General features: G+C 40.8%; 1 protein-coding gene across 11 annotated transcripts in view; it reads right to left on the reverse strand.

Annotated features, from left to right (window-relative positions):
• Nucleotides 1–26,787, reverse strand: part of AOPEP (aminopeptidase O (putative)) — a 389,108-nt gene that overhangs the window by 104,042 nt on the left and 258,279 nt on the right. For all 11 annotated transcript variants that reach the window (XM_077817475.1, XM_077817474.1, XM_077817471.1 and 8 more), the window contains 2 exons: nt 4,133–4,195; nt 3,381–3,464 (listed from right to left, as the gene is read on the reverse strand). In XM_077817475.1, the coding sequence (XP_077673601.1) occupies nt 3,381–3,464; nt 4,133–4,195 (147 nt within the window). The remainder of the gene's footprint in view (nt 1–3,380; nt 3,465–4,132; nt 4,196–26,787) is intronic.

Here is a 26,787-nt window from a genome sequence, read left to right on the forward strand (position 1 = left end):
CCACCACTTTCCCACGAAAATATTGCTCCGCTGTGCACATGCCTGTAATATCCACACTACTGATCTGCTGGATCTGCTCCACTGCCCATTGATTAGAATAAGAGACAGAAAAATAGTAAGATTTAATGGGAGAAGGGGGGGAAGGGTGTCAGAACAGGTAGGAGGAGGAAACTGAAGGGGGGAGAAGGAGGACATCATAGGACCAAAGGGGAGTGGCAATGGATTAACATTGATAAGGGAAAAGGGGGAGGAAAGGCAAAAAACTCGAGACAAGACATAAAAAGGCAAAAAAGGGGACTTAAAAGTAAATGGGGAAAATATAAGAAGTGGCACAGGACACTGAAAAGGAAGAAGGAGAAAAGAGATGAGGAAAAGAAATAAAGAGGATAAAAAAAGAACTAGAGGAGGTGAAAATATTGCACAAATGGCAAAACGTTAGACAAAAGGGTCTCTAAGCGAAGAGAAGAGCTAGAACAAGAGGGGAAACAAAAAGGATGAAAGAAGTTTGTGAGGAAAACAAATGAAATGTAACATTAAGATAGTACAAGAAGGCGCGGTGGGAGGGGGGAAGAGAGAACTTTTAATTACTACTCTGGGAGCTGGCTCTCACCTAGGGTCACTCATTATGTTGCCTTGATCCATTGTGAGCTGCTCCACTGTGCAGAGCAGCACCACAGTTCTAGACGAGCTTCCCCGCTGTTTTGCGGTCCACTTAATTGCAGTTAGTACTACTAGTTTCTACAGCCCATATCCAGCATTTGTTATCTTCAGAAATTCATTTAAAAAATATTTATAGCCAGTGCCTCAAAACTTAGCTCTTAAAAATGCAGCTTGGTGCCTAATTACTGCAACTCACTGCCAGTTTTCAACAACTCCATAACTTTTCTTTTTCCCTTATTCCACAAAGATCATAAGAATGAGCAGCTGCTTTGATTTTGTGGTGTCATATACGGGGTGGTAACGATAAAGCTACTCATCCAGTAGAGGAAATGTGCTTATCCTATCACAATTACAAAGAAATGAAAGTAATGGGCAGGGGACAGTCAGACAGCATAGAATTAAAAGTTTAGAAGTTACATTAAAAAGTTTAGTTGTATGCTCTAACAGATATGTAAGATCAAATATGTAGTTCATTTTCAAGTTCTGGTGAAATACATTCAGTAACCTTGTTTTAACTACACTTGTGACACATACATAACCAGCCCTTCTCCTCATCTCCCTCCTCCATTCCAGGCTCATTACAGCCCTCCCTTTCTTCAAGGCCCCCTCCCTCTACACTGAACTTTTATCCATCATAGGAAATATTACTTAAACTCATTTGAAACTGTTTCTAATATGGTTTGGCATGCCAGCATGGACACAGCCAAAAGTCTAGAACACTGTTTTAATACAGTTTGGCCAAATTTTGTTGGAAACTATTTTAGCTTGAACCAAGTTTAAACTCAGTTCCTTAGCATAGTATAGCTGGGACCGGAGTCTCAAAGAATCCCTTTTTGTCTTCTTCAAGTTCCCAGCCGCATCTCAATGTTCAACATTGCAGCTACCCCCCTTCTGGCTGAAAAGTAGACGGGACTCCACCCTCCAGGCCTTGTGGAGTCTGTTCTTGTATCAAACAGAAGGTCACTGAAAAGCACTTCTTTCCTTCTTTTGGGGCTGAGTATGCCAACTACAGCACTTTGAATCTCAGCTGGCCATGGGAGGGATGGACCAGGAATCACTCATATTTATGGACATAGGAAGAGAGTGCGTACATTTCCAATTACTTTTGTTTCAAATGTCAATTCTCTTATACTTACAATGACCATTCAAAAACAAAAACAAAACTAGCAATTCTTTGGATTATTTTTACGTCTACTATTTTAGAGTGGTGCTTGATTTTTATACAGCACCTCGCGCACTCCTACGGGCTTGTTAACACACAAATGTAAAAAGTCACTAGCATCATGTAAACCTCCATCATACCTGGAGCACACAAAACCACTCTAAATATGCAATTTTTTTCAGACATATGTGTATACACACACATATATACACCCCTCATGTAAACGTGCAGTATGATAGGAAATTAAATATTTGGTAGAACTTATTGATATTTCCTTTTGGATCAGAAGCTTGTAAATTATAGGTTCACAGACTAATCCACACAAATGCATACATTATTCCTTTACTATCTCATGAATCCCCAGTTACAAAATACATTAATGTATTCATTTTTCTCCAATTCATTTTGAAATTACCAAATTGCATCCTTTAGTTCACCATGAAGCTGGTATATCACCCGCGCAATAACGTATTTTGAAGACATTTGTCAAATACTGCAATGCCCATACTAAGGCAACACATCCCAGTAGTTGGCAGCCATGCTATCAACAAGAATTTGGCTACAGAATCAGCAATGATTCATCATACATTCTAGAAGCATTGTAGAAGAAGCAAAATAACACTGCTATTTTAATTCTTTAAAGCTAACAAAGATTTTAAAACAATATTAAAATTAAAAACAGACAGTAAATCCAAAGTGGGAAAAAAAACATTTTTCCTGGTTCTGGTTATTCATTTCCAAATGAATTTTTACTCATTATTGCTTTGTGTTCTAGACAGCAATTTAAAAAAAAAAAAAAAAACACACACAAAAACAGCAAAGAAGAGCTATTGAATAGAAAAGTCAGCTTGTTACTTATCTTGCTACACTGTAAATTACATGTTTAAAATTATAGTAGCCTTAAAGCAAAATTATTTACCCAAAATCACAGGGTTAAGAATCTTGGGAATTAATTTTGACTATGTAAGCAAAACAAAACAAAAACAAAACAACCCACCCTTTTGTAAAGAATTTTTAGGAGTAAACACCAAGCCCATGCAATCGTGTTTTTTAGGAATCCCTCTCCACTACAAATGGAAGATGCTTTCAAACCACACGTTAAAATAAAGTGTCAGCAATGCAGTCACAACATTTATTTCTATACATCTTGTATTTATCTAATTGCCCAGGGACACCCCCTACATTTTCTATTACCCTGCTCTCAAGAGAGAAAAACAATGTTTTTCAGTTAACTGTAGTTTAACATGTCTTTTCATTGGCAAATAAATACCACAGTAACTGTCGATAACCTTTCAAGTACTATAGCATTTCCTAAGTAAAGTGTTCTTATCTTTCTTCTTCAAAATGGCTTTCGCGCTCTTTATTAAATATGAATGTAGTTTCTCTACACAGCAAACATACAGACATTCAAACTTTACCAATTCATGGTGTTCTTTTCTGTGTAGTCAGCATAGTAGAAGAATATGGTTCTTTGAATGTTTTAAAGTGTGTCCCTTGAAAATGTTTAGAATGTGCTTCCTTTTATTCCATCACATAAATGCACATCAGGAACCCATACCTTTCGGAAAGCCACTTCATCCTGCCTTCGTTTCCTTTTGGTCCTTTTTCTGGCTCTCTGGTTTGCTTGAATCCATTTTGTGACCTGCAGTTCAAAACCATAGTGCTTTTTTAAGAGGAAGATGAGACCTGAGTGCAGCTACCCAGCATGAGTAAGAAACTATAAACAGATTGAAGACATATTTTTCCATTGCTTCATTGGAAAGAAAAAGGAAAAAAAACATAACACTTTTCCAGTCTAGAATGACATGCTCTTAAGTAATCCAGTTAGACACTTGTGCATAGTCAAAATGGGTTTGTTTCCCTTCATCGTATGCAGCATATTTTCCTTTTTGCTCTCTATTTAAACAGCTTTGTTCAGCTTAAGTTTTTTAGCGTAAAGAAAGTATGGCTGATGCCAAGCCGAAAGTTATCATTGTATGTGCAAAAATCCTAGGGAAAGTCTCTACTCTCTATTTCTTACAACCTGGCTTCAAAGAACCGCCATACACTCAACTGTTGTTCCTGAACAACAATGCATGTTTTAAATGATCAGGTAGTTATTATTTAATAAATAATAATAATACACCTTATATATTTATAAACACATTTATATTCTCCTTTTATAAACAAACTAATTATTTTAAAACTAACACAGGAAGAGGGGATCAGGTGGGAAACCTGGCAGGAGGCAGCTTTGCAAGGACAGAGGTGAGAAGAGAAAACAGTAAACATGAATAATTAAGAGCTGGAAAATGAAAGCGTTCTCCTCACCTCATCATTCACTTGCTGGACTAATCGACACTGGTCCCAAGACTGACACTCTTCCAGCAAAGGCTAAAAGGGAAACAAAGTGCATGTTTATTCAGGTTTTCGAGATTGCCCTTTGTAAATAGGCTCCACTTTTTCCTGCTCCCTCCCCTCCAAATACAGCCTCCCTGATCTGATGCAAAACTTTGATCTCTCAGATTTCCCCCTGCACAGCAAAGCACAGGCTTTTCCCTCCCAGCCACTTACAAAAGTCTTAACACTTTTTAATTTTTTTTTGGAGGGTGGGGGCTAAGAGGAGGGGTTTACCTTGATTTGAGATCTGCACTGAGATCCCACTTCTCTTCAGCAGCTCCCCCCCGCTCCGCTTGCTGCTTCCCACGGCACACGCGGCCGGCATTTGTTATTTTCCTCTGGCTGCTGTCGGTTTGGTGAGTAGCACCAGCCAGTCTGTTTTGCACGTATTTATGTATTTTGTATTGTCCCTCTCCTCTCTGCGATGCATCCCCAGGCTGATGGGAGTGAGCCCTGCCTCCCTCTTTCAGCAGAGCAGCACTAGAAACCTCCTTAGGAAATGAAACACCTAAGGGGGTGCCCTTGCCCCTCCCTCCCCTGTGCGCCAGTCTCTTAGAGCTGAGACGGAGAGGAGGAGCCTGCCTTAAAGGTATAGAGACTGGAGTGAGCCGTTAACCCACCACTTAAAGGTGTGGAGAGATCACAGCTCTTAATTTGTCCAGCACTGTGGCAGAACAATTTGATTTTTCCCTATGGAAACCTTTTCCTCCATAAAATATTTAAATTGTTAAATTCACTGTAGTGTCCTAAGCATCTCCAGGACCTTTTGGATTCAAACTCCAGGATAAAGGATCATATATATTAGAGATGGACCTGGGTATATACATATGAGTACATGCATATGGGTGCAGATTCAAACTTCCTTAAAGTTATATGGGGTATTGATATTGGGTGATCTGGTTTAGCTCATTATAAAGACAAGAGCTGAGTCATGATTTCTGGATCCAGATCCAAACTATCCCAGTATGCATCCGATGAAGTGAGCTGTAGCTCACGAAAGCTCATGCTCAAATAAATTGGTTAGTCTCTAAGGTGCCACAAGTACTCCTTTTCTTTTTGCGAATACAGACTAACACGGCTGTTACTCTGAAACCAACATTCTGCTGGCATTCATGAATGGGTGTTGTAGTTCAGCCCATTAGACAGACAGACCCAATTTTCCCAAACTGAACTACCAGATCTGAACTACCTCAACATTTTTTGGGGGTGGAGTGCTTCAGTTTGGACTGCTTCCTATCCTATTCCGGAAGAAGGTTTTCAGGTATTTTCTCCTCCTCTGCCCACCGTAGGCCACAATATCTCAAGGAACAGATTCAGTATTTAAGATAATTTTTCAATAGTTTTCTTTGACCTCAAAGGAATCCAAAATTATGTCAGGTGACTCCCTCGGAGACTCTGAAGTGCATTTTTAACGCAAGATCTGAGTTCCCTTTTTGCTTACCATCCTTCCATAGCATTAGTCATACCACAGCATAGCAAACTCCTCATTTAGGTCCCAATTCAGCAAATCACCTCTACCTCAGCAAAGATCTCAAGCAGATAGTTAAATTACGCATGGAATTTAACCACATATTTAGATGTTTTATTAATAGGGATGGACTTAAAGATACCAGTTCAGCAAAGCTTAAGTCCAATGTGAATTCTGAGTAAAGGCAAAATCAAGCAACTTGGGCCAGAAAAAGTTGAAATTCACAAGTTGGAATTTTGTTTATGCTTTCATAATTTTCAATGTTAAATACAACATGTACAAAAGGGTGACTCTGTAAATTAATCACATCTGGTTCAATCAAAAAGATCTTGGAAAGGTATTTTCAATCTTTTAAAAATAATTTTTACTTAGTATAACAATTCCTTGAAAGCTTGAAATAGAAATCTGTGCTATCTGAAAAGAAAAAGGAGCATCAAAGCATTTGTTTTAGCAAACCCTCCCACATATAGAATTGGATGGACTCTGAAAACAGATGTAAGTAAAGTAAGGCAGGTCAAATTAGTGCCCACTAAATCTTGACAGTATCCCTTTAACTTTATCACTTTCCTTTAAACAACAAAAAAAGGTCTGTCCTACCCTTTTTTGCTTTATTGCCACAACATCCTTCTTTCAAGATCAAAAGCTTCAGATCAAAGCCAAGATCAAACTCCATACTTTAAATAGAACAACTTTGCCATGAAGTATTACACAAAGAAGAACTTCTTAGAAGAGATATCACAGTGGAAAAATCTTATTTCAGCCTTTTTTTTCACACTCACAACAGGGCTCCTTAAAAAGTGCATTGACGTAGCATTTCTGTTTTGTAAAAATACAACAGGTCTGCCACTCTGAAAGCTGCCATAAAGTAACTCTTTAGCTTCCTGTGCATTCAAATGGAGAAAGAATATTATATCGTGATTCAAAAAGAGGATGATTAAAAACATAAAAGTAAACAAAGGAAAATATGTTCCTGGAATAAGTGCAACCACTTTAAAGAATTCAACAACGTTAGATCAGTTTCTGAGTTAGATCATCCCCTCCCACAGAGAAAGTTGTAGGAAGACAAGTGTCACAGGCATCAAGAAACTGAAGTTATTCAAACAATCCCACCTTCTTCCTCACCATGAGAGAGAGATTCTAAAGCAGTGGTTCTCAAACTTTTGTACTGGTGACCCCTTTCACATAGCAAGCCTCTGAGTGCGACCCCTCTTATAAATTAAAAACACTTTAAAATATATTTAACACCATTATAAATGCTGGCGGCTAAGCAGGGTTTGGGATGGAGGCTGACAGCTCGCAACCCTCCATGTAATAACCTCGCGACCCCCTGAGGGGTCCCGACCCCCCCGTTTGAGAACCCCTGTTCTAAAGAAATGGATTTGCAGAGGAGACAATCTCCCAAACGCGTAGATACCAGGAGGAAAAACCCTAGACATGCAAAGACATGCAGGCTGACTCCCCTCTGCCCCCTAATGGCTGCACAGCCACTGAGGGGAACTCAACAGGAATTATTGTTTGTATTGCACTAGCGCCTGGACGGCCGAATAAGGAGTTGGGGTCCCATTGTGCTAGCTGTGGTACACACCATAACTCAAGTCGCCCCTCCCCCAACAAGCTTGCAATCTAAGCATAAGATAAGAGATAACACGTTGATATAACAAACAGAAGGATAAGCACAAGGTAACGGTGAGAGGATTATGATGAGAGTAATAAGCAATGGTCATAGCACACCATCTATCTAGTCAACCATTAACTAGACTTAATGGTGCTTCAGACAGATTTAACTCCTTATCAGACTTGGAAATCCATAGATATAGTGAAAGATAGTGTGGTGGAGAACAGCTTGCCACCTGCTCTACTCCTTCATACCCCCTGTGACGAAGCAGGACTGTTCTTAATGTTTCCTCTGAATATTGTGGGGGTGCCTCAGTTTCCCCTATGTAGTTCTTAAGTATCTAGGTGGTGGGATAAGGGTGCATGGTCATTGCAGAGCCCTAGAGGGCAGGTTTGTGCAGGGGTTTGGACACAGGGTGAATGGCCAACACCCTGTTTCCTGGCAGCTGATGGCCTGGGCCCTTCCCCCCTGCAAGGTGAGAGCTAAAGTTGGAGAACAAAGGAATCAGGTGCCTTCCTGGCCCGGGAAAGGGACAAAGCCCAGAGCAGGAGGGGCTGGAGAGAGTTTCAGTTTGGGGCTGGCTGGGGACATGGAGTGAAGTGCAAACGTGGTTGTCTGGCTCACTGGCCCCCCAAAATGGACCTGGTTGAGGGGTCCCGTTCTTTGCACCTACAAGCTCTGTTTTAGACCATGTTCCTGTCATCTAATAAACCTCTGTTTTAGTGGCTGGCTGCGAGTTATGTCTGACTGTGAAGTTGGGGTGCAGGACCCTCTGGCTTCCCCAGGACGCCACCTGGGTGGAGTCACTGTGGGAAGTGCACGGAGGGGCAGAGGATGCTGAATGCTCTGAGGTCAGACCCAGGAAGGTGGAAGTTGTGTGAGCTGTGTGTCCTGAAGACAGTCTGCTCACAGAAAGGAGACTTCCCCCAGATTCCTGACTGGCTTCATAGGGAGCAGTTCCAGAGCATCGCCCGGGGACTCCATGACACTCTCACAATCCCATGTAGCTCCAGAAATGAAGGGGACAAACCAGTTCTATGTTTCATTTTTCAATTAGAAGAAAATACTCTCAGATCCCAAGCAGAGCTGTCCTAGATAATGACAAGATTTGACACAATTACCCACCCATCTAAAAGTATGCTAGAATCCTTTGCACTTTCAGCAGTATGATGAAAGCATAATTGGATTTTGATATATATGGGTAGAGATGCAGCATTAAATCAACTGGGTGCAAAATGTCCCTAATATTCTGAAGCCTCCTTATACCTGGTGGCTTAGCTTAAAAACCAGTGCTTAAAATCAGGCCTGAACCCACACATAAAATGTACATTTAGGATGGTTTAGAACACTGTAGGATACATCTGTATTGCAGAGGTTTGCTTAACTTTAAATGGAGATGGCGGAACTTGCTTTGAACTGTTCAAGCTGTGATTGCTACTAATGACATTTTCTGAATCAATAGAAGACTTTCATTGACATGTACTTCCCTTTACATATTGTAACCACATTGTCCCCAGCTTCCACCTGTCTAGGATCTCTGATGCAGAAACATTCAATATTGATAAACTAAAAAAGTCATCCGACCTAAGGTGAACTCCATTTAAATACTCTCTGACTTGTCAACAGCTTTCAGAGACTAGAAGACGTGGGGAGGAAAAGAACTGAAGAGGAAAGTGTAAAACTGTTTCCTGTAAATGAATTTCAGAAGATCTTTTACGAAGTGGAAGAAAGGGACAGGTGGACCAGTTGAGCCTGACCTTCCAGCCACATCTCTAGAGGCCTGAGGTCTGATTTTCCTCTCAATTACCCCAATTCTTTATCAGCATTATAAATGCTCCCAAGTACATTATACATACAGTTATAAAAAGGTACATAGTAAAGCTATAGCACACAGAAGAGACAGAGAGAACTGTAAAGGTTTTAGAGTCACAATTCTGCAATGGCATCTATACTTTCAAGAGGATCTTGGTGAGATGCCCTGTAAGCTTGGAAGATATTTGGCTTCATCCTCCTAAAACACAAGATTTTGCATCACTCAGTATAATACCAAGACATCATTGAACTTCCAGTTTTGTTCAAGTTCTGTGGAAGTAGAACTTTACTGTCCTGACTGCATTTAAAGGGTGAAATCCTGGTTTCAATGAAGTCAGTAGGTGTTTTCCCACTGATGTCAGTGGAGTCAGGATTTTACCCCAAGTCTGTAATTGTTTTTCCAAGACATGAATGGATTTGAGATAGAAAAAAGAAAAAGACATTTTGACTAGTTTAAATTGGAAGATTAATTTCTCTTAAGAACAAAGACAAGCTGTGGCCTCAGCACCAGCTGGTGTGGACTTCAGGCTGCTTGATGGAAAAAGGCCTAACAATCACAAACACTCTAACTCTCATGATAGCCCAAAAAAAAAAAAAAAAAAAAAAAGCAAACTTTAGAGTCAGAAAATACCTGGGATCCCTTTACCCAATGGCTCACAAGGTGATTTAATAATAGTTTCCAATACTAAATTGAGGCTCCAGTGTTCCATTGGGCATTGGATTTAGGGGCTTTGAAACCATGTTGCTTTCAGAATTTCGGAGCTGTGACTGAAGAAGCAGGCTAGAACTGGAAAGGAGGAGATGAATGGCACCCTTGGGCTGAGACTTCCAATGAACTACAGCTCAGACCATTATAAAAATCAAAACGAAGGAAATCCAGAATATTTTATGTGGACTGTCTCAGGGGAGTTCAGTTTCGACCTCATGCACCAAACATACCATGTCCTCCAAAAAGAAAAGGAGTACTTGTGGCACGTTAGAGACTAACCTATTTATTTGAGCATAAGCTTTCGTGAGCTACAGCTCACTTCATCGGATGCATACTGTGGAAAGTGGGGGGGGGGAGAAAACCTGGATTTGTGCTGGAAATGGCCCAACTTGATTATCATACACATTGTAAGGAAAGTGATCACTTTAGATAAGCTATTACCAGCAGGAGAGTGGGGTGGGGGAAGAGAAAACCTTTTGTAGTGGTAAACACCCATTTTTTCATGCTTTGTGTGTATAAAAAGATCTTCTATACTTTCCACAGTATGCATCCGATGAAGTGAGCTGTAGCTCACGAAAGCTCATGCTCAAATAAATTGGTTAGTCTCTAAGGTGCCACAAGTACTCCTTTTCTTTTTGCAAATACAGACTAACACGGCTGTTACTCTGAAACATGTCCTCCAAGTGTCCCTGTAAGCTTTGGTGGTGGATGGTTTTCTGTATTTGAGATCAAGCAGCTCTTGAACATACCCATATTCTGGGGTATATGACTGTCCAGATTCCATGCAGGGAGCCTCAGTTATTGTAAGTCCCTGTGAACACCTGTGCCCTTCAAGAGACTCTTTGTTGCTGCTCTCTCTCACTGCTAGCATGATGTGACCAGTATCCTCCCTTGTGCACATTCCTATGTACACATACCACTTTCAGGCCAGACTTGCTCTTCCTGAAAATCCTTCTTCCTGTGCACTCATCTGAGGAGAAAGACAGAAGCCTGACAAAGCAGACAATGTTGTGGATGTATTTTCAAAACCCCTTCTAGAATACTCAGATCACCACCTTTGAAAATTCCCCTCCATATCTGTGTTACAAGCCACTCTATTAGTAGCCAGGCCATCAGAGAGAGGGTTCCCAGGTAGGGATGGATTGACATGTCTGCCTATTGAGCAATTATCCAAGACCAGATTCATAGCCTGATGGGGAAAAAAATTCTTGGCCATCTATGAGACAGATGAGAACTGTACTTGATGTGGCCTGTAATAGTAGTTTATAAAATGTTTGAATACCCTTCTCTCCTGAGCTTCACAAACACACACCTTTTAAATATCCTGGCTCAATGGGGATGGATGCCCAGAGCTTTGGAAAGGTAGTATTTTATTTTCCACACCTACCAATTCTACACCTCTACACTAAAAATAGCTGGCATATTATTTTCCAAAGCAGCTCTTGGTTTTTATTATTTTATATGCTGAAACAAATGTCAAAAGAGATGGAAACACTAGTGTTATTCTAAACTTTAAAGATTTGGGCTATGTTTGGAAGGCTACTGCTATAATTATCCTAAAAGAAAAGCTGTTTGTTTGCAAGGTAACTCACACACTATTTAAATCCTCTATGAATTGTTTCAGTTGGCCAAGGAAAACAATGGGCAAAGTAAGAATTAATTGGCTGCTAATCTCTGTGTTTTTCTTAGTATGTTTTTGCAAGCAATGGATTAAAATCAACGTTTAATGCTACACAGTCCCAGCTGAAACCATATTAGGAGAGCCTCAGCTAAAAATCTCTGCAAAAAAAGGACCTGTCCTCCCACTCTTTGCTATGTTTCCACCCCCTGCATATGTAGGTGGGAGAGTGGGAGCTTGGGAATGTGAATTTGATCCAGCACTGATCAGCCAGGCAGCAAACTCTTATTGTTCTTTAGATACCAAACATAACTAGGGATAAGCCCAGTCATTCTCCACATAACACAGCTTTTGTGCTCAGCAGTGCGATTAACAGAAAAGGGAACCACAAAGAGCTTTTAGAGCTTTATTAAACTTGTCATAAATAACATATTCTAATGCACAAATCTTAGGAATTCAGTTCACATTTATATTAGAAATGAAAAAAAATATTTAAAATAAACTTCCCCTTCAGGCCTTTTGCAGTTACTCATTCAGGTTTATGTACCATTTTTGTTCTCTGTTGTACATATATTATACTGTAAGAAAACTGAAAGGGAGAGATGAGAATCTTACTGTTTCTGATTTATGTTAGAGCAGGGATCGGCAACCTTTGGCACATGGCCCGCCAGGGAAAGCTCCTGGCAGGCTGGGCCGGTTTGTTTACCTGCAGCATCTGCAGGTTCGGCCGATCGCAGCTCCCACTGGCTGCAGTTCGCCGTCCCAGGCCAATGGGGACTGCGGGAAGCAGCACGGGCCGAGGGATGTGCTGGTCGCCCTACCCGCAGCCCCCATTTGCCTGGGACAGTAAACCATGGCCAGTTGGAAGCTGCGATCGGCCGAACCTGCAGACGCTGCAGGTAAACAAACTTACCCTGATGGGCCATGTGCCAAAGGTTGCCGATCCCTGGATTAAACAATACTTGAAGTTTTTAGCAGGTCACTAAACTGAAGCCAGTGATTTATACTAAGGAGTCTCATTTAGTATTCATGGGTGTGAATTTTTTGACATAATAACTAAAACTACTTCTTACTTCTCTAGCACTTTCTAATCAAGGATATGGAAACTGAGGCACAAAGAAGTTAAGGCCAACATTCTCAAACATGGCAGCTAAGGTTGAACACCTAAATCTATATTAGGCACTTGATTTGCAGAGGTGAGGTGAACTCATTTATTAATCTAAATGAGTTTAGGTGCCTAACATCAGCACCATATTTGCAAATTTTAGCCTAAGTGATTGCTCAGGTCACATAGGGAGTCTGTGTTATAACCATTAATTAGATTCTGTGCATTAACCAAAAGACCCTCTGTGATGTTACGCCCCATATTCTTTATAGAAATATGCTTATGATATGAATATGGCATAACTAAGATGTATTTTAAGCAAGATGGGTCTTGTGAGATATCATTGGAAAGATTATGATTTACTGAATGTGATTATCCAATGTATCATTTCTGTATCTGGAGTTAGGAATATTGACTATGTAACAATTACAACTGTGGTTATACCTGGGGAACACCCACCAGACAGTAATCTATCAGCCTGGATGGGCCATTAGGAAAGACAATGGGTCTTTAAAGATGCTGATCTCCCATCTTCCTGTAGTTCCTTCCTGTGGACATTACAAATAAGCCTTATCTCATGGTTGCTTTAACACTGCAAAAAGAAAAGGAGTACTTGTGGCACCTTAGAGACTAACCAATTTATTTGAGCATAAGCTTTCGTGAGCTACAGCTCACTTCATCGGATGCATACTGTCAAGGTTCCTCCCCCACTCTGAACTCTAGGGTACAGATGTGGGGACCTGCATGAAAACCTCCCTAAGCTTACTTTTACCAGCTTAGGTTAAAACTTCCCCAAGGTAAAAATTAATTTTATCCTTTGTCCTTGGAATATCCACTGCCACCACCAAACTCTAACTGGGTTTACTGGGAAACGTAGTTTGGACATGTCTTTCCCCCCAAAATCCTCCCAACCCTTGCACACCACTTCCTGGGAAAGGTTTGGTTAAAATCCTCACCAATTTGCATAGGTGACCACAGACCCAAACCCTTGGATCTGAGAACAATGAAAAAGCATTCAGTTTTCTTACAAGAAGACTTTTAATAGAAATAGAAGTAAATAGAAGTAAAGGAATCACCTCTGTAAAATCAGGATGGTAGATACCTTACAGGGTAATTAGATTCAAAACATAGAGAATCCCTGTAGGCAAAACCTTAAGTTACAAAAAAGACACACAGACAGAAATAGTCATTCTATTCAGCACAGTTCTCTTCCCAGCCATTTAAAGAAATCATAATCTAACACATACCTAGCTAGATTACTTACTAAAAGTTCTAAGACTCCATTCCTGGTCTATCCCCGGCAAAAGCAGTGTACCGACAGACACAGACCCTTTGTTTCTCTCTCTCCTCCCAGCTTTTGAAAGTATCTTGTCTCCTCATTGGTCATTTTGGTCAGGTGCCAGTGAGGTTACCTTTAGCTTCTTAACCCTTTGCAGGTGAGAGGATTTTTCCTCTGGCCAGGAGGGATTTTAAAGGGGTTTACCCTTCCCTTTATATTTATGACACATACTGTGGATGAAGTGAGCTGTAGCTCACGAAACCTTATGCTCAAATAAAATTCTACACTTTCCACAGTATGCATCCGATGAAGTGAGCTGTAGCTCACGAAAGCTTATGCTCAAATAAATTGGTTAGTCTCTAAGGTGCCACAAGTACTCCTTTTCTTTTTGCGAATACAGACTAACACGGCTGTTACTCTGAAACCTGTCATTTAACACTGCAAGGTCATGTGATGATGTCACTTGGTATGAAATACCACCTTGGACACTGCTGGTACTTTTCCACTGAAGAAGGAGGGTAGCGATCAAACAGAGAAACAAAAGATTCCCGCCATATGTAAATTATATTTAAGGCTAGAATGTGAATTAATCAAGGTCGCCAGTTCTTCACTGAATCCCCACCCAGGATGACTGCTGTAACCACCCAAGACTGATCTGGGAAGAAAGGACTGGGACCCGGGCTGAGACAGAGGTCTAGCCTGTGAAGAGAAATTTCTGGAACTCTAAGCTGCAGAAACTCTGCAACCTGCCTTAAACAACATTTAGGGTGAGAAATTACTATTTGTAACCAGTTTCTTTAGTGAATTAAGCTTAGGGTGCATGTTTGTTTATTTTGCTCAGTAATCTGCTTTGTTCTGTTTGCTATCCCTTATCACTTAAAATTTAACTTTTGTAGTTAATAAACTCGTTTCTTGTCTATTCCAAAACCCAGTTTGTGCAATTCATAACTGGGGCTGGAAGCAAAAAGCTGTGCATATCTTCCTCCACATTGAGAGAGAGGGCGAATTTCATGAGCTTACGCTATGTAGATCACTATACAGTGCAAGACAATATAATTTTGGGTTTACACTCCAGAGGGGATATGCACCAAAGCGCTGGGCAATTCCCTGAGCTGAGCCCTCCCACACAGAGCTGACTGCAGACTCTGTGTGATTATACAGCTGTGTGTGTCCCTGCCCGTGTGTGTGCTGGAGAGGGGGGCTTGAGAGCCTGACACAGCAGCACAGAGTGGGGGAGGGGACCCAGGCTGGTGGGATGCCAGCACATCAGGTGGCACTTCCATACATAATTTTCTATTATAAAATCATATGCAATAATGATCAGAATACAGCAGAGAATCAAAATGGCATATTATTTTAAATTTCTCCAAAACTACAACAGATTTTTTTAAACTTTGTATGATATAACATACATCTTAACACTCTAAAATTCAAGTCTGGGGCATTTTTTATATTTAATTATTTATAATTATGTCTAAACCACTCAATAAACAAAATATGTCCATTTCTGGATCCTACCCTATTAGAACCTTAAGTACAGTAGAAACTTAAGTCGGTAGAAACATGTAAGTGAAATTCATAAAATTACACTGTATGTGAAGAACCATCTTTAATTCAGATCAATGTAAGGCTTACCTACAAAATTAACATTTACCTACAGTATACTTTATATAATGATAACTTGCCAAATATAAAATAATATTGCCTGCATCAAATTCTTCATATACAGTAGTTAATTGACTTGGTTATTGTCTTCATATCCCTTTAAAAGGGCATGATCAAGAGTAACACAGTGTATAGAAACGTTTTGTTTGCACAATCTATCTTGGTCTGTTTCTGTTCATGATTCATCTGGATCTATGCACCTTACAATATGCTACAATTTGTTTCAGTGCATTTCTATACATCACAAAATCTCATCCTCCTGAGTGTTTATTTAGATGGCTGAAAATGAGATGAAGTGTTAACAGAACTTCTAATTTCTGAAATGACAGACCACCAATGAATTTTATTTTTAAAGGTTTGTTTCATCCTTATTATTATTAGAGATTCAACTAGCCAATTTAGTGTATTGACCTACACTAATTTAAATACATTAAGAGCATTTTAAGGATCATTTAATTTCCCACTCTGCAAACAGTTTAGTATCCCAAGGTGACCATTATTCTTGAGGGCAACTATCTATTTTTCAAACGATATCTATCACCAAGCGTAAGTATTTTTCACATATAATTAGCAATTAAGATTTCTTCAGATTATATCTCAAAATATCAATTATATACTCTGCAGTGATTTGAAAATGCATGCACACGTCTCCGTGTTCTGTTAGGCCAAAAAATAGTTTGAGGTTAGTTATGTAGCAAGTTTGAGCATTAAAGCAACAGCATGTTATTCTTGGGACCAGTACTCACAAGATTTGAAATGAATCTAACAGAGTCACTATTCATCTTCACAGAGTGAAAAAAATCTAAAAACCCTATGCCAAATCATGGGGTTGAATAAACTTTGTCTACTAAGCAGAAGTCCATATTGCCAATGCCTACTCATGTACCTGACCGGCACAGATGGAGAGGATTTCAGTTGTTTGTTGCCTTCCCCATCAAATATTTACAAATATCACATTCAGACAGAAATCTTAGAGGTAAAACATGACAAGAAATACCAAGGATTAAGTTACATAGTTCAGTGGAAACACTGCCCCTGAAGGAGTTACTTCTTTGCTGAATGCCTGTCTACACACACTGTAAAACTTAGATAAACAAATGATAACTATCTTCTAGAGGTGTAAGGGGAGCACTCCCTTTTAATGGCATTTGGATTTGGTCAGTTTGTTAGTAATTGACTGTTAACTACTAATTTATGATGCATCATCTATGCAGTCTATCCTAAGAGCCCCTTAGTCATCATTCTCTCTTAGTAACAGGAAATCTATAAAGTTTGTAAGTGGGACAACAGCCAGGAACTGGCCTTAGTAACAACCTATTATTCACAGTAAATAAAGGTGTTGCTGTAACATGCCCCAAAAGTTTATATAACCAACGAAAGACATTCCTGACATCAATTTTTGGCATTTCACAATTTATATTTTTCCTGGATTGTTTAACTGGCTCATGAAGTTTGGCCCTCAAGCTGGACAGTCTAAGAGCCAGCCAGATACAAAACCAGATACTTGCTAAAATAATCTAAACCATGTAGAAAATAGCAAGAACATGTAGAAAATAAAGAACCTTAACAACCATGAATAAACGAATATCAACTAGTGGAAGAATTTTCTTGACCTTACATCTTTGGAGAGCAGTGTGCACATGGTATATTCATTTTCAAACAACACTAGAAGATGGGTCTTAAATGACAGATTATGCATAGAATGCCATATAATTGTGAATGCTACTGAAAAGCATTTTCAGCCAAGAAACAAAACCAGCAGAGGAAAAGTAGGGAGAGGGATAGCTCAGTGGTTTGGAGCATTGGCCTGCTAAACCCAGGGTTGTGAGTTCAATCCTTTAGGGGGCCATTTGGGATCTGGGGCAAAAATTGGGGATTGGTCCTGCTTTGAGCAGGGGGTTGGACTAGATGATCTCCTGAGGTCCCTTCCAACCCCGATATTCTATGATTCTAAGGAAACAAAGGTTTAAAAAGACTAAAACAAACATGGCACAATTCTTAATAGTCTCTAGGAGGAGTTTATGTTCAGTTGTTCATTCAGAATTAGTGGCTCTATTCTGCCACTCATGCTCATGTGGAATACTGCATACTGGAATCAAGTAGAGCAAATGTGGAATCAAGTCCTAAGTAGGAACAGAAAGAGACAAGCTGGGCAAGAGGGCGAGGGAGCAGGAAGAAGGGTACTGTCAACGCATGCAATCTGATTGTGGTATTTGCTGTTTTGGCCACTGTATTGTTAGCAAAGAGCGAAGTTGAATGCAGGATAAGTTGAACAAGTAGAATTTTATTAGACTCCGTGCACTGCAGTTTCTAGAAGAAACTGCACTGTGTTTCTTCTAGCCTAACTCCATTAGTTTCTCAGTTCCCCTGCTGTCTCACCCATAACAGTTCTTCCGGGGAACATGGACCCTCTGGCTCTGGCCCAGGCCTACACTTAAAATTTAGATCAAGCTAACTATGTTGTTCAGGGGTGTGTAAAAATTCACACCCTCAGCACCACAGACCTAGTTACCACTGCTCAGGGAGGTGGATTACCTACATTGACGGAAAAGCTCCTTCTGTCACTGTAGGAAGTGTCTATACTGCAGCACTACAGTGGCATAGCTATAGTGCTGCAGCTGTGCCACTGTAGTCCTTGTAGTGTAGACATAGCCTTTAGTTCCACTGATCATGATTCAGCCACAGGTCACATAGTCTTGTGATTACATAAAAATTTCAAATTTCATTTAAGGAACATATCTCACCACTTAAATATATTCAGTTCAAGTACTAATGGAAAATGTGTCATGAAAGAGCATATTGGCTACATATTTTGACTGAGAAAGAGATATTTTAATTTAATGTGACACTGAAGATGATCACTTCATCATGAAAGAGCAAGTTAGAGTTTCACGCATAGTATCTTACCAATAAATAATGGTATTTTTCCTGTACTAAGAAAGAATTCAATTTCAACAGGAACAGGAGAAAATGGAGACAAATTGGAGGGCGTTCAGACTAGTGAACAAAACCAGTTGAAGGGGTGTAGGGATCATCTTATATATTGGTTGTCTAAACAACAGCTAAGGAGAGTTGAGGGTGGGTGAAGATAACTGTTTATATATATTTTTAAAAGCATTATTTATTTAGGGAGTAATAAGAAGTTCTAAGTAGAGTAATCAGATAACAAAGAAAAAAAATGCTGCAACTATAGGGAAATCTTCATCGACAACAAGCTCTATCAGACTGTGGTCTTAAGAAAGGTGTGGAGGCCCCATCACCTAAGACATTTAAAACTAGACAAGATAAAAACATGAGAAAATATACTTTAGAGAGCAATCCAGTAGTGGCAGAGGTGGGGGGGTATTGAGTGGACTTATACATGCTTTCCAGCTCCAAAAGCTGCTGAGTGCTTCTCATTCCACTACATGTCAGCTTAACTCATTGACCAAAGTTACGGATGTTAAGTCATTATTAGCCTAGCACAGGATGAAAAGCTGCTACAGTCCTGTGGTGACTCACTTCTGAAACTTCAGTACATCCTGAAGACTGCTGATGCTCGATCTGATAAGTGGCAAATTCAACAACCCAGTACGTTTGACCTTATTTAACACAGCCACGGTATGTTTCTGGAAAAAATTATTCAGAAAATGAGTGGGTGCTGCAGAAATATGTACATTCATCACATGTACTCTATTATGTTGTTTTGTAGCCAGAAGATAGTCATGCTCTTCTGTGGAATTCTTCCACATCAGAAAGGATAGGCCAGTCATTACAACATATCCTCTGTTATAAGACTTGATTTACACAAGTGCATGTGAGATCAGAAACTAGTGGTTACAAATTGGAGGATGCACAGAATGACTTTATTATGGGTGAGACAAGGTCACTGAGGTAATATATTTTATTGGACCAACTTCTGTTAGCGAGAGCGACAAGCTTTTGAGCTTACACAGAGCTTTTCTTCAGGTTTTATTATGGGTGTAATAGTAATGGAGATTTGCTAGTATTCAAGTTTTGCTAGTTATATTTTACATGACTGTAGTGCCAAATCTCTGTGGTCCCGTGCAAAGACTGTAGGGGCAGGATTTGGGATAGCATGCTGGTTGTAGGCCAATGGCAGAAATAGAGAAGCTTCCACTACACAGATTTCCAGTCCTCTGCTTCATGGTAGAGAATAGTAAGGGATACAAAAGGCTAATTCTTCCAGTGGGATGAAGACACCTCAAGAGGGCCACATCCACATCCTGGTATTCATTCCTCTCCACCACTTGCACAACTACCCAGCCGAGTTTCTTAAGATGGACACTGGCGTGAAGATTTTGAATAGGAAAAAAAAAAGTAATCTCTGGAGGTGCTTCTTGGATGTGTAATAACAAATTCCATAGAATATTAAGTGCCTGCAGGTTGTATGTTAGGATAATCCTGGAGGAAAAATCTTAAACCCATTTTAGTGGATAATACTGTAAACTACCTGGGATAGTGAAGTCTTTTTGTAATCTTCTCTGTATTCTGCGGCTGATGTGGGTTTCCTGAATGGAAACCAATAAAAGAAAAAAATCAAATAAACTGGCAACAACTAGATCCACTATAAAAATTATAAAAACATGGAAGAAAGATGAAGGAGCCATTTTACTAATTCAGAATAAATTAGTAAAAGCTGGGGCAATCAGAATTTTGTGGGAGCTCTCAGATTATCAGGTTTATGAATGACTTAAAATATTACACTGTATTTCAGTGTTTTTAATATTGTGTTGGCAAAATAAAAATTAAAAGCAGAATGGGTCAGATTGTGAGATAATTATGTAGCCAGAATCGGGAGCAACTGGCGCATCATGGTGGTGAGAGTCACAAACTCCCTCTTGATCCCTTTAATGCTCATGGGAGGGATTAAACTGCTCTGAGCCTATACCCATTCCAGCAGTACATACTGCCTGACAGTCTGGAGTAGCATTGTCACCCAGTCGATTGGGGCTGATGGGAATGGAACTTTAGTGCCACGTATTCATATGGAAGAGAACACAACAATTCTACAGAGCCTGGTTCCACTTCGGTGCTGCTAGCCATGATCCATGTAGCCAACACAAGGACATAAGGGGGTGGTTTGTGTCCCCATACAGCCCTGTGCCAGCACACTAGCCAGGCTACAATTTGCCCCAAAATGAAAACTGTCTAAACTACTACTAAATCAGTTCTAACATAATATATGAGTAGCTTTAGATTATAATTTATAATGCAAGTTACTAACATCTTGTGAAATGCTGAGCACCCTCAGATCCCTTGACTTCAGTGTGAATTGAGGATCCTCAGCTTGCAAAATTGACCTCTCACTAACTAAGGTGCCCTATTCACTGAATGACAGGAACTCCAGCTTCTTTCACTAAAGTGGAAACCAGTTCCTGCAAGAGCGTGAGAATTGCTAAAGGCAAAAAGGGTAAATCATCAAAAAAGTTATTGATGGAAAAGAGTGAGAGCGGGAAGAGGTCAGTGTGCTGTTCTCAAAGGAAGAAAGAATAGTAAACCAGTATCATTTTAGCTGGCGTTGTTGTTGTTTTTTACAGAACATCTGAAATCTCTTTGGTCTTTAAAGACAATCTATAGTAATTTAGACTCTGCTGGATTTGTAAATATTTTTACCACAGGTTTTGCCTATGTAGGCTCTTGCAACAGATATTGAAATGACTTGCTAGCAGTTCTGGATATTCTTAAGTACTAATCATAGTTAGGAAGACATATGCAGCTCAGTTTTCACACCAACCAAAAGTATTATAGATTTCTTTTGCTTCATTTTACTCCCCACCTTTTTCCGTAATTTTTGGTGTCACACTCAGAACAATCCCTTACAGTGATGGATAGAAGTAAAATTCCACAAACCATTTAGTGGCTGATTATTGGTGTGCTGACTCAGTGGCGCACAATTAACAACACTTTTTTCTCCTTCCATCTGGATAACTGTTCTAAAAAGCAACCTTCTTGTTTGCTGTGTGGAATACAAAACTCAGCTAAATATGCCTGCTGTTATTCCTAATCAAGTCATAATCCTTTACAGCAAACTTTGCAGAAGAGTCTGAAAAGTCACTGGCTTGGTACCATGCCTGAAGTTTCTACATAATGCTCTCTAAATTCACTGACAAGAAACTTTGTTAATTCAGATTTAAACTTGCCCGGTGGTGCCTCCTGCCCTTCCAGAACATTGAGTTCAGCTCTGAAAACCAGAAATGAAGACTTAAGGTATGTACCACCTCCACAATGAAACCTTAACTCTGCTCCATGGAGCTGGCAATAGCCACTGGGAATGGTTCAGTAAAGCTACTGTCATAAATTGACAGGAAGAAACAAAGAGAATGTGCCATTGTTTACATTGTGTGACAGATTTGAATTCCAGTATGTATTTGCATACTCTCCAGCTGTGTTCACGTTAGGCAGAGTTGTACTGAAAGTTAGAGGGATTCGTTAGAGCAGGTTGGAAGAGTTGTCACAAAACAATAACAGAAAATGTGGTAATAGCAGTAGTGCTGAATGACCAAAAAGATTAGTAGCGACTGGATGTCTAACATAGTGAATGCCATTGAAAATGAGATAGGATCAGAGGCTGAAATAGGGAAAAACAAGTTAAAAGTTATTTAGACAAGTTAAATGTCTTCAAGTCATCAGGGCCTGCTGAAATACACCCTAGAATACTCAAGGAGCTGACTAAGAAGATATCTGAGCCATTAGTGATTACCTTTCTAAAGTCATGGAAAATGGGAGAGATTCCAGAGGACTGAAAAAGGACAAATATAGTGCCAATTTATAAAAAGTGAAATAATGATAACCGAGAGAATTACAGACCAGTCAGCTTAACCTCAGTACCCAGAAAGATAATGGAGCAAATAATTAAGCAATCTATTTGCAAACATCTATAAGAGAATAAGGTGATAAGTAGTGGGCAACATGGATTTGTCAAGAACAAATCTGTCATACCAATTTAATAGCTTTCTTTGACAGGGTAACAAGTTTTGTAGATTAGGGGGAAGTGGTAGATGTGGTATATCTTGACTTTAGTATGGCTTTTGATACTGTCTCATAAACAAACTAGAGAAATAAACTGGTTAGAAATTCATCCCCAGAGAGTAGTTATCAGTGGTCCACAGTCAAGCTGGAAGGGCATATGAAGTAGGGTCCCATAGGGATTAGTTCTGGGTCCGGTTCTGTTTAATATTTTCATCAATGATTTAGATAATAGCATAGAGTACACTTTTAAAGCTTGCAGAATATACCAAGCTGGGAGGGGTTTCTAGTGCTTTGGAGGACATAAATAAAATTCAAAATGATCTGTACAAATTGAAGAAATGGTTGGACATAAATAGGATGAAATTCAATAAGGACAAATGCAAAGTACTCCACTTAGCAAGGAACAATCACTTGCACATATACAAAATGGGAAATGACTGCCTAGGAAGGAGTACTGTGGAAAGGGATCTGGGGGTCATAGTGGATCACAGGCTAAATATGAGTCAACTTCATTCTGGGATGTATTAGCAGAAGTGTTGTAAGCAAGACACAAGAAGTAATTCTTCCGATCAACTATGCACTGATTAGGCCTCAACTGGAGTATTATGTCCGGTTCAGGGCACCACGTTTCAGGAAAGATGTGGACAAACTGGAGAAAGTCCAGAGAAATAACAACAATTATTAAAGGTCTAGAAAACATGACGTATGAGGGAAGATTGAAACAATTGGGTTTGTCTAGTCCCCCTCTATTCGACATTGGTGAGGCCTCATCTGGAGTACTGTGTCCAGTTTTGGGCCCCACACTACAAGAAGGATGTGGATAAATTGGAGAGAGTCCAGCGAAGGGCAACAAAAATGATTAGGGGTCTGGAACACATGACTTATGAGGAGAGGCTGAGGGAACTGGGATTGTTTAGTCTGCGGAAGAGAAGAATGAGGGGGGATTTGATAGCTGCTTTCAACTACCTGAGAGGTGGTTCCAGAGAGGATGGTTCTAGACTATTCTCAGTGGTGGAAGAGGACAGGACAAGGAGTAATGGTCTCAAGTTGCAGTGGGGGAGGTTTAGGTTGGATATTAGGAAAAACTTTTTCACTAGGTGGGTGGTGAAACACTGGAATGCGTTGCCTAGGGAGGTGGTGGAATCTCCTTCCTTAGAAGTTTTTAAGGTCAGGCTTGACAAAGCCCTGGCTGGGATGATTTAATTGGGGATGGGTCCTGCTTTGAGCAGGGGGTTGGACTAGATGACCTCCTGAGGTCCCTTCCAACCCTGATATTCTATGATTCTATGATTCTAGTCTGGAGAAGGGACAATTAAGGGGGGGGGGGACACATGATAACAGTTTTCAAGTACAATAAAGGTTGCTACAAGGAGACAAGAGAAGCAGCAATGGACTTAAATTGCAGGTTTAAAGGCTGGTTTAGGTTGGACATTAGGAAAAACTTCCTAACTGTCAGGGTATTTAAGCACTGGAGTAAATTGCTTAGAGACGTTGTGGAATGTCCATCATTGGAGATTTTTAAGAGCAGGTTAGACAAACACCTGCCAGGGATGGTTTAGTTATGTAGTCCTGCCATGAGTGGACATGCAGGGGAGTGGACTAGATGACCTTTAGAGGTCCCCTTCTGTCCTATGATTCTAAGATATGAGGAGAGATGCGTATGTTCCTTGAAACATCAAGTATGTCTCATTTCAGTGCTGCAGGTTGTATCAGTAGTGATGACAGGAGTAATCTTATCATAGGGATCATCAGCAGCCTGGTGAAGGGACTGTACCATTTAGCAAGCCTGGAGTGATTTGCGTGGAGTAGACTCAGTATGAGCATAGGCCAGGTGTAGATAGCTCCACCTTGCTACTCCTGACCTAAACCCAAGCTTTGCCTTAGCAAAGAGAAGACGTTAACAATTTGTCCTACAGTGCTCATGTACACTGTTCCCTTCATGTTCTGCAGCATCTAAAAAGGCTGAGTGCTAGTATGTGTGTTAATGGCATGCTGGGGCATTGCTCAAAGAGGGCAGAGTTAAGATTGTGTTGTGGAACTGATGTTTATTTTAACTGTGTATTTCCTGGTTTTCAGAGGTTTGAATGCAGCTGGACTTAATGTTTTGGAAGGGCACCAGGCACTCCCTGGACAACCTTATCTCTGTGTTAAAGTATTTTGTCAGTGAAGTTCCTAGGTGTTTAAAAAGAAAAATCACAAAATCAAAAATATGTTGTTTTTTGTAGGAGATACTGTTAAATTAGGGAAGTGTAGTTACCGCTCTGGACAGCACTTTGAACTCCGATGCACTAGCCAGGTACACAGGAAAAGCCCCGTTATCTGATTTTTTTTAATTAATAAAGAATGCATGGTTTCAAAACAACAGATACTTTATTTCAAAGGGGGGAGGGTGGTTGGCTTACAGGGAATTAAAATCAACAAAGTGGGCAGGTTTGCATCAAGGAGAAACACACACAACTGTCACACCGAAGCCTGGCCAGTCATGAAACTGGTTTTCAAAGCCTCTCTGATGCACAGCGCGCCTTGCTGTGCTCTTCTAATTGTCCTGGTGTCTGGCTGCTCAAAATCAGACACCAGGCGATTTGCCTCAACCTTCCACCCTGCCATAAATGTCTCCCCCTTACTCTCACAGATATTATGGAGCACACAGCAAGCAGCAATAACAGTGGGAATGCTGGTTGCGCTGAGGTCTGACCAACAGCACCAGCGAGCTTTTAAACGTCCAAAGGCACATTCTACCATCATTCTGCACTTGCTCAGCCTATGGTTGAACTGCTCCTTACTACTGTCCAGGCTTCATGAGCCATGGGAACAAGGGGTAGGCTGGGGTAGGTGTGACCATGCAGTGCTGCCAGCTGGGAGAGCAGCCTGAGGCAGAAGCCTCCAGCTCACAGGAGAGCAGTGTTGCAGCAGAAGCAGTGGAGCCGAACACCATGCCCTGGAGGTTGCTAGGAGCTGGGCAGGGAAGACTTTCCCAGAATCCCCAACCAAGCTACATGTCCGACGAGGACAGCTACCAGTCCTACTTCACTGTCTGCTGCAGAGTTGCAGGAAAGCAGAGTTGCAGCGGAAGCGGTGGAGCCATACACCATGAACGAGGACAACTAGCAGTCCTACTTCACTGTCTGCTGCGAAGACACACAAGAGCTGCTGCTGTGTAGCAATGCCAGCTGCTGCAGGTGCTTCTGTGTCGAATGCTTGGAGATCCTGGTCGGGCAAGGTACCTCGGCCAAGGCAAAAGAGCAAGAGCCCTGGAGCTGTTACATGTGTCAACCATAGAAGTGGTATTGGGTGTTACAGCACCGACCGGACTGGAATGTACAGCTGCAAGACTTCTTCACCAGCGACAAAGGACAGGAATGTGATGCACCTAAAGTCTAAAAAGGCACGCACATTTCCCAGAGTCACTACCCTTGATAACAGAACATAAATGATTGCATTGGCCACTTGGATCACAGCAGCCCCCACAGTAGACTTGCCCACAACAGCAGTGGTGACGGTGAGCTGAGCGGGCTCCATGCTTGCCATGGTATGGCATCTGCATGGGTAACCCAGGAAAAAAGGCGCAAAATGATTGTCTGCTGTTGCTTTCACGGAGGGAGGGGCAACTGATGACATATACCCAAAACCACCCAGGACAATGTTTTGGCCTCATCAGGCATTGGGAGCTTAACCCAGAATTCCAATGGGCGGTGCAGACTGCAGGAACTGTGGGATAGCTACCCACAGTGCACCGCTCCATAAGTCGATGCTAGCCACTGTAGTGAGGACGCACTCCGCCGACTTAATGAGCTTAGTGTGGACATATGCAATCGACTGTATAAAATCAAATTCTAAAAATCGACTTCTATAAAATCGACCTAATTTCGTAGTGTAGACATACCCTAAGTCTGCAGCTACAACTTACTCTTAGCAGTATAGGAGGATCAGAGAGGTGGGAAGTGGCCCATTCATCTCAATTAGATGTTCTTAGCTAAAAGAGAATACCCAGTTAAGATGAATACAGCCTCAAAACAAGTTCTGAAAGGTGTGAACTGATTCACTCATCTCACTGGATGTTCTTATCTTCCCTCCCTTGGTTCCAGTGCTTGTGGCCAAACACCATGCACTGATTAGGCCTGTTCTCAACTCCTCATTTGGTTTCAGCACAGTATGCTTGGTGCATGCCCTGAGCATGTTCTCAACTCCCAAATATGATTTCAATGCTGCCTACAGTGCCAGGCATCTAACTTCCCCATTCCATTCCCCACCCCAGTGTCTTCATTGTATGCCTGTGCCATGGATCTAGTGCAGAGGTGGGCAAACTATGGCTGGCGGGCCACATCCGGCCCGCGGGACCATCC

This window comes from Eretmochelys imbricata, chromosome 5 (genome assembly GCF_965152235.1).
Source record: "Eretmochelys imbricata isolate rEreImb1 chromosome 5, rEreImb1.hap1, whole genome shotgun sequence".
Lineage (NCBI taxonomy): Eukaryota > Metazoa > Chordata > Testudines > Cheloniidae > Eretmochelys > Eretmochelys imbricata.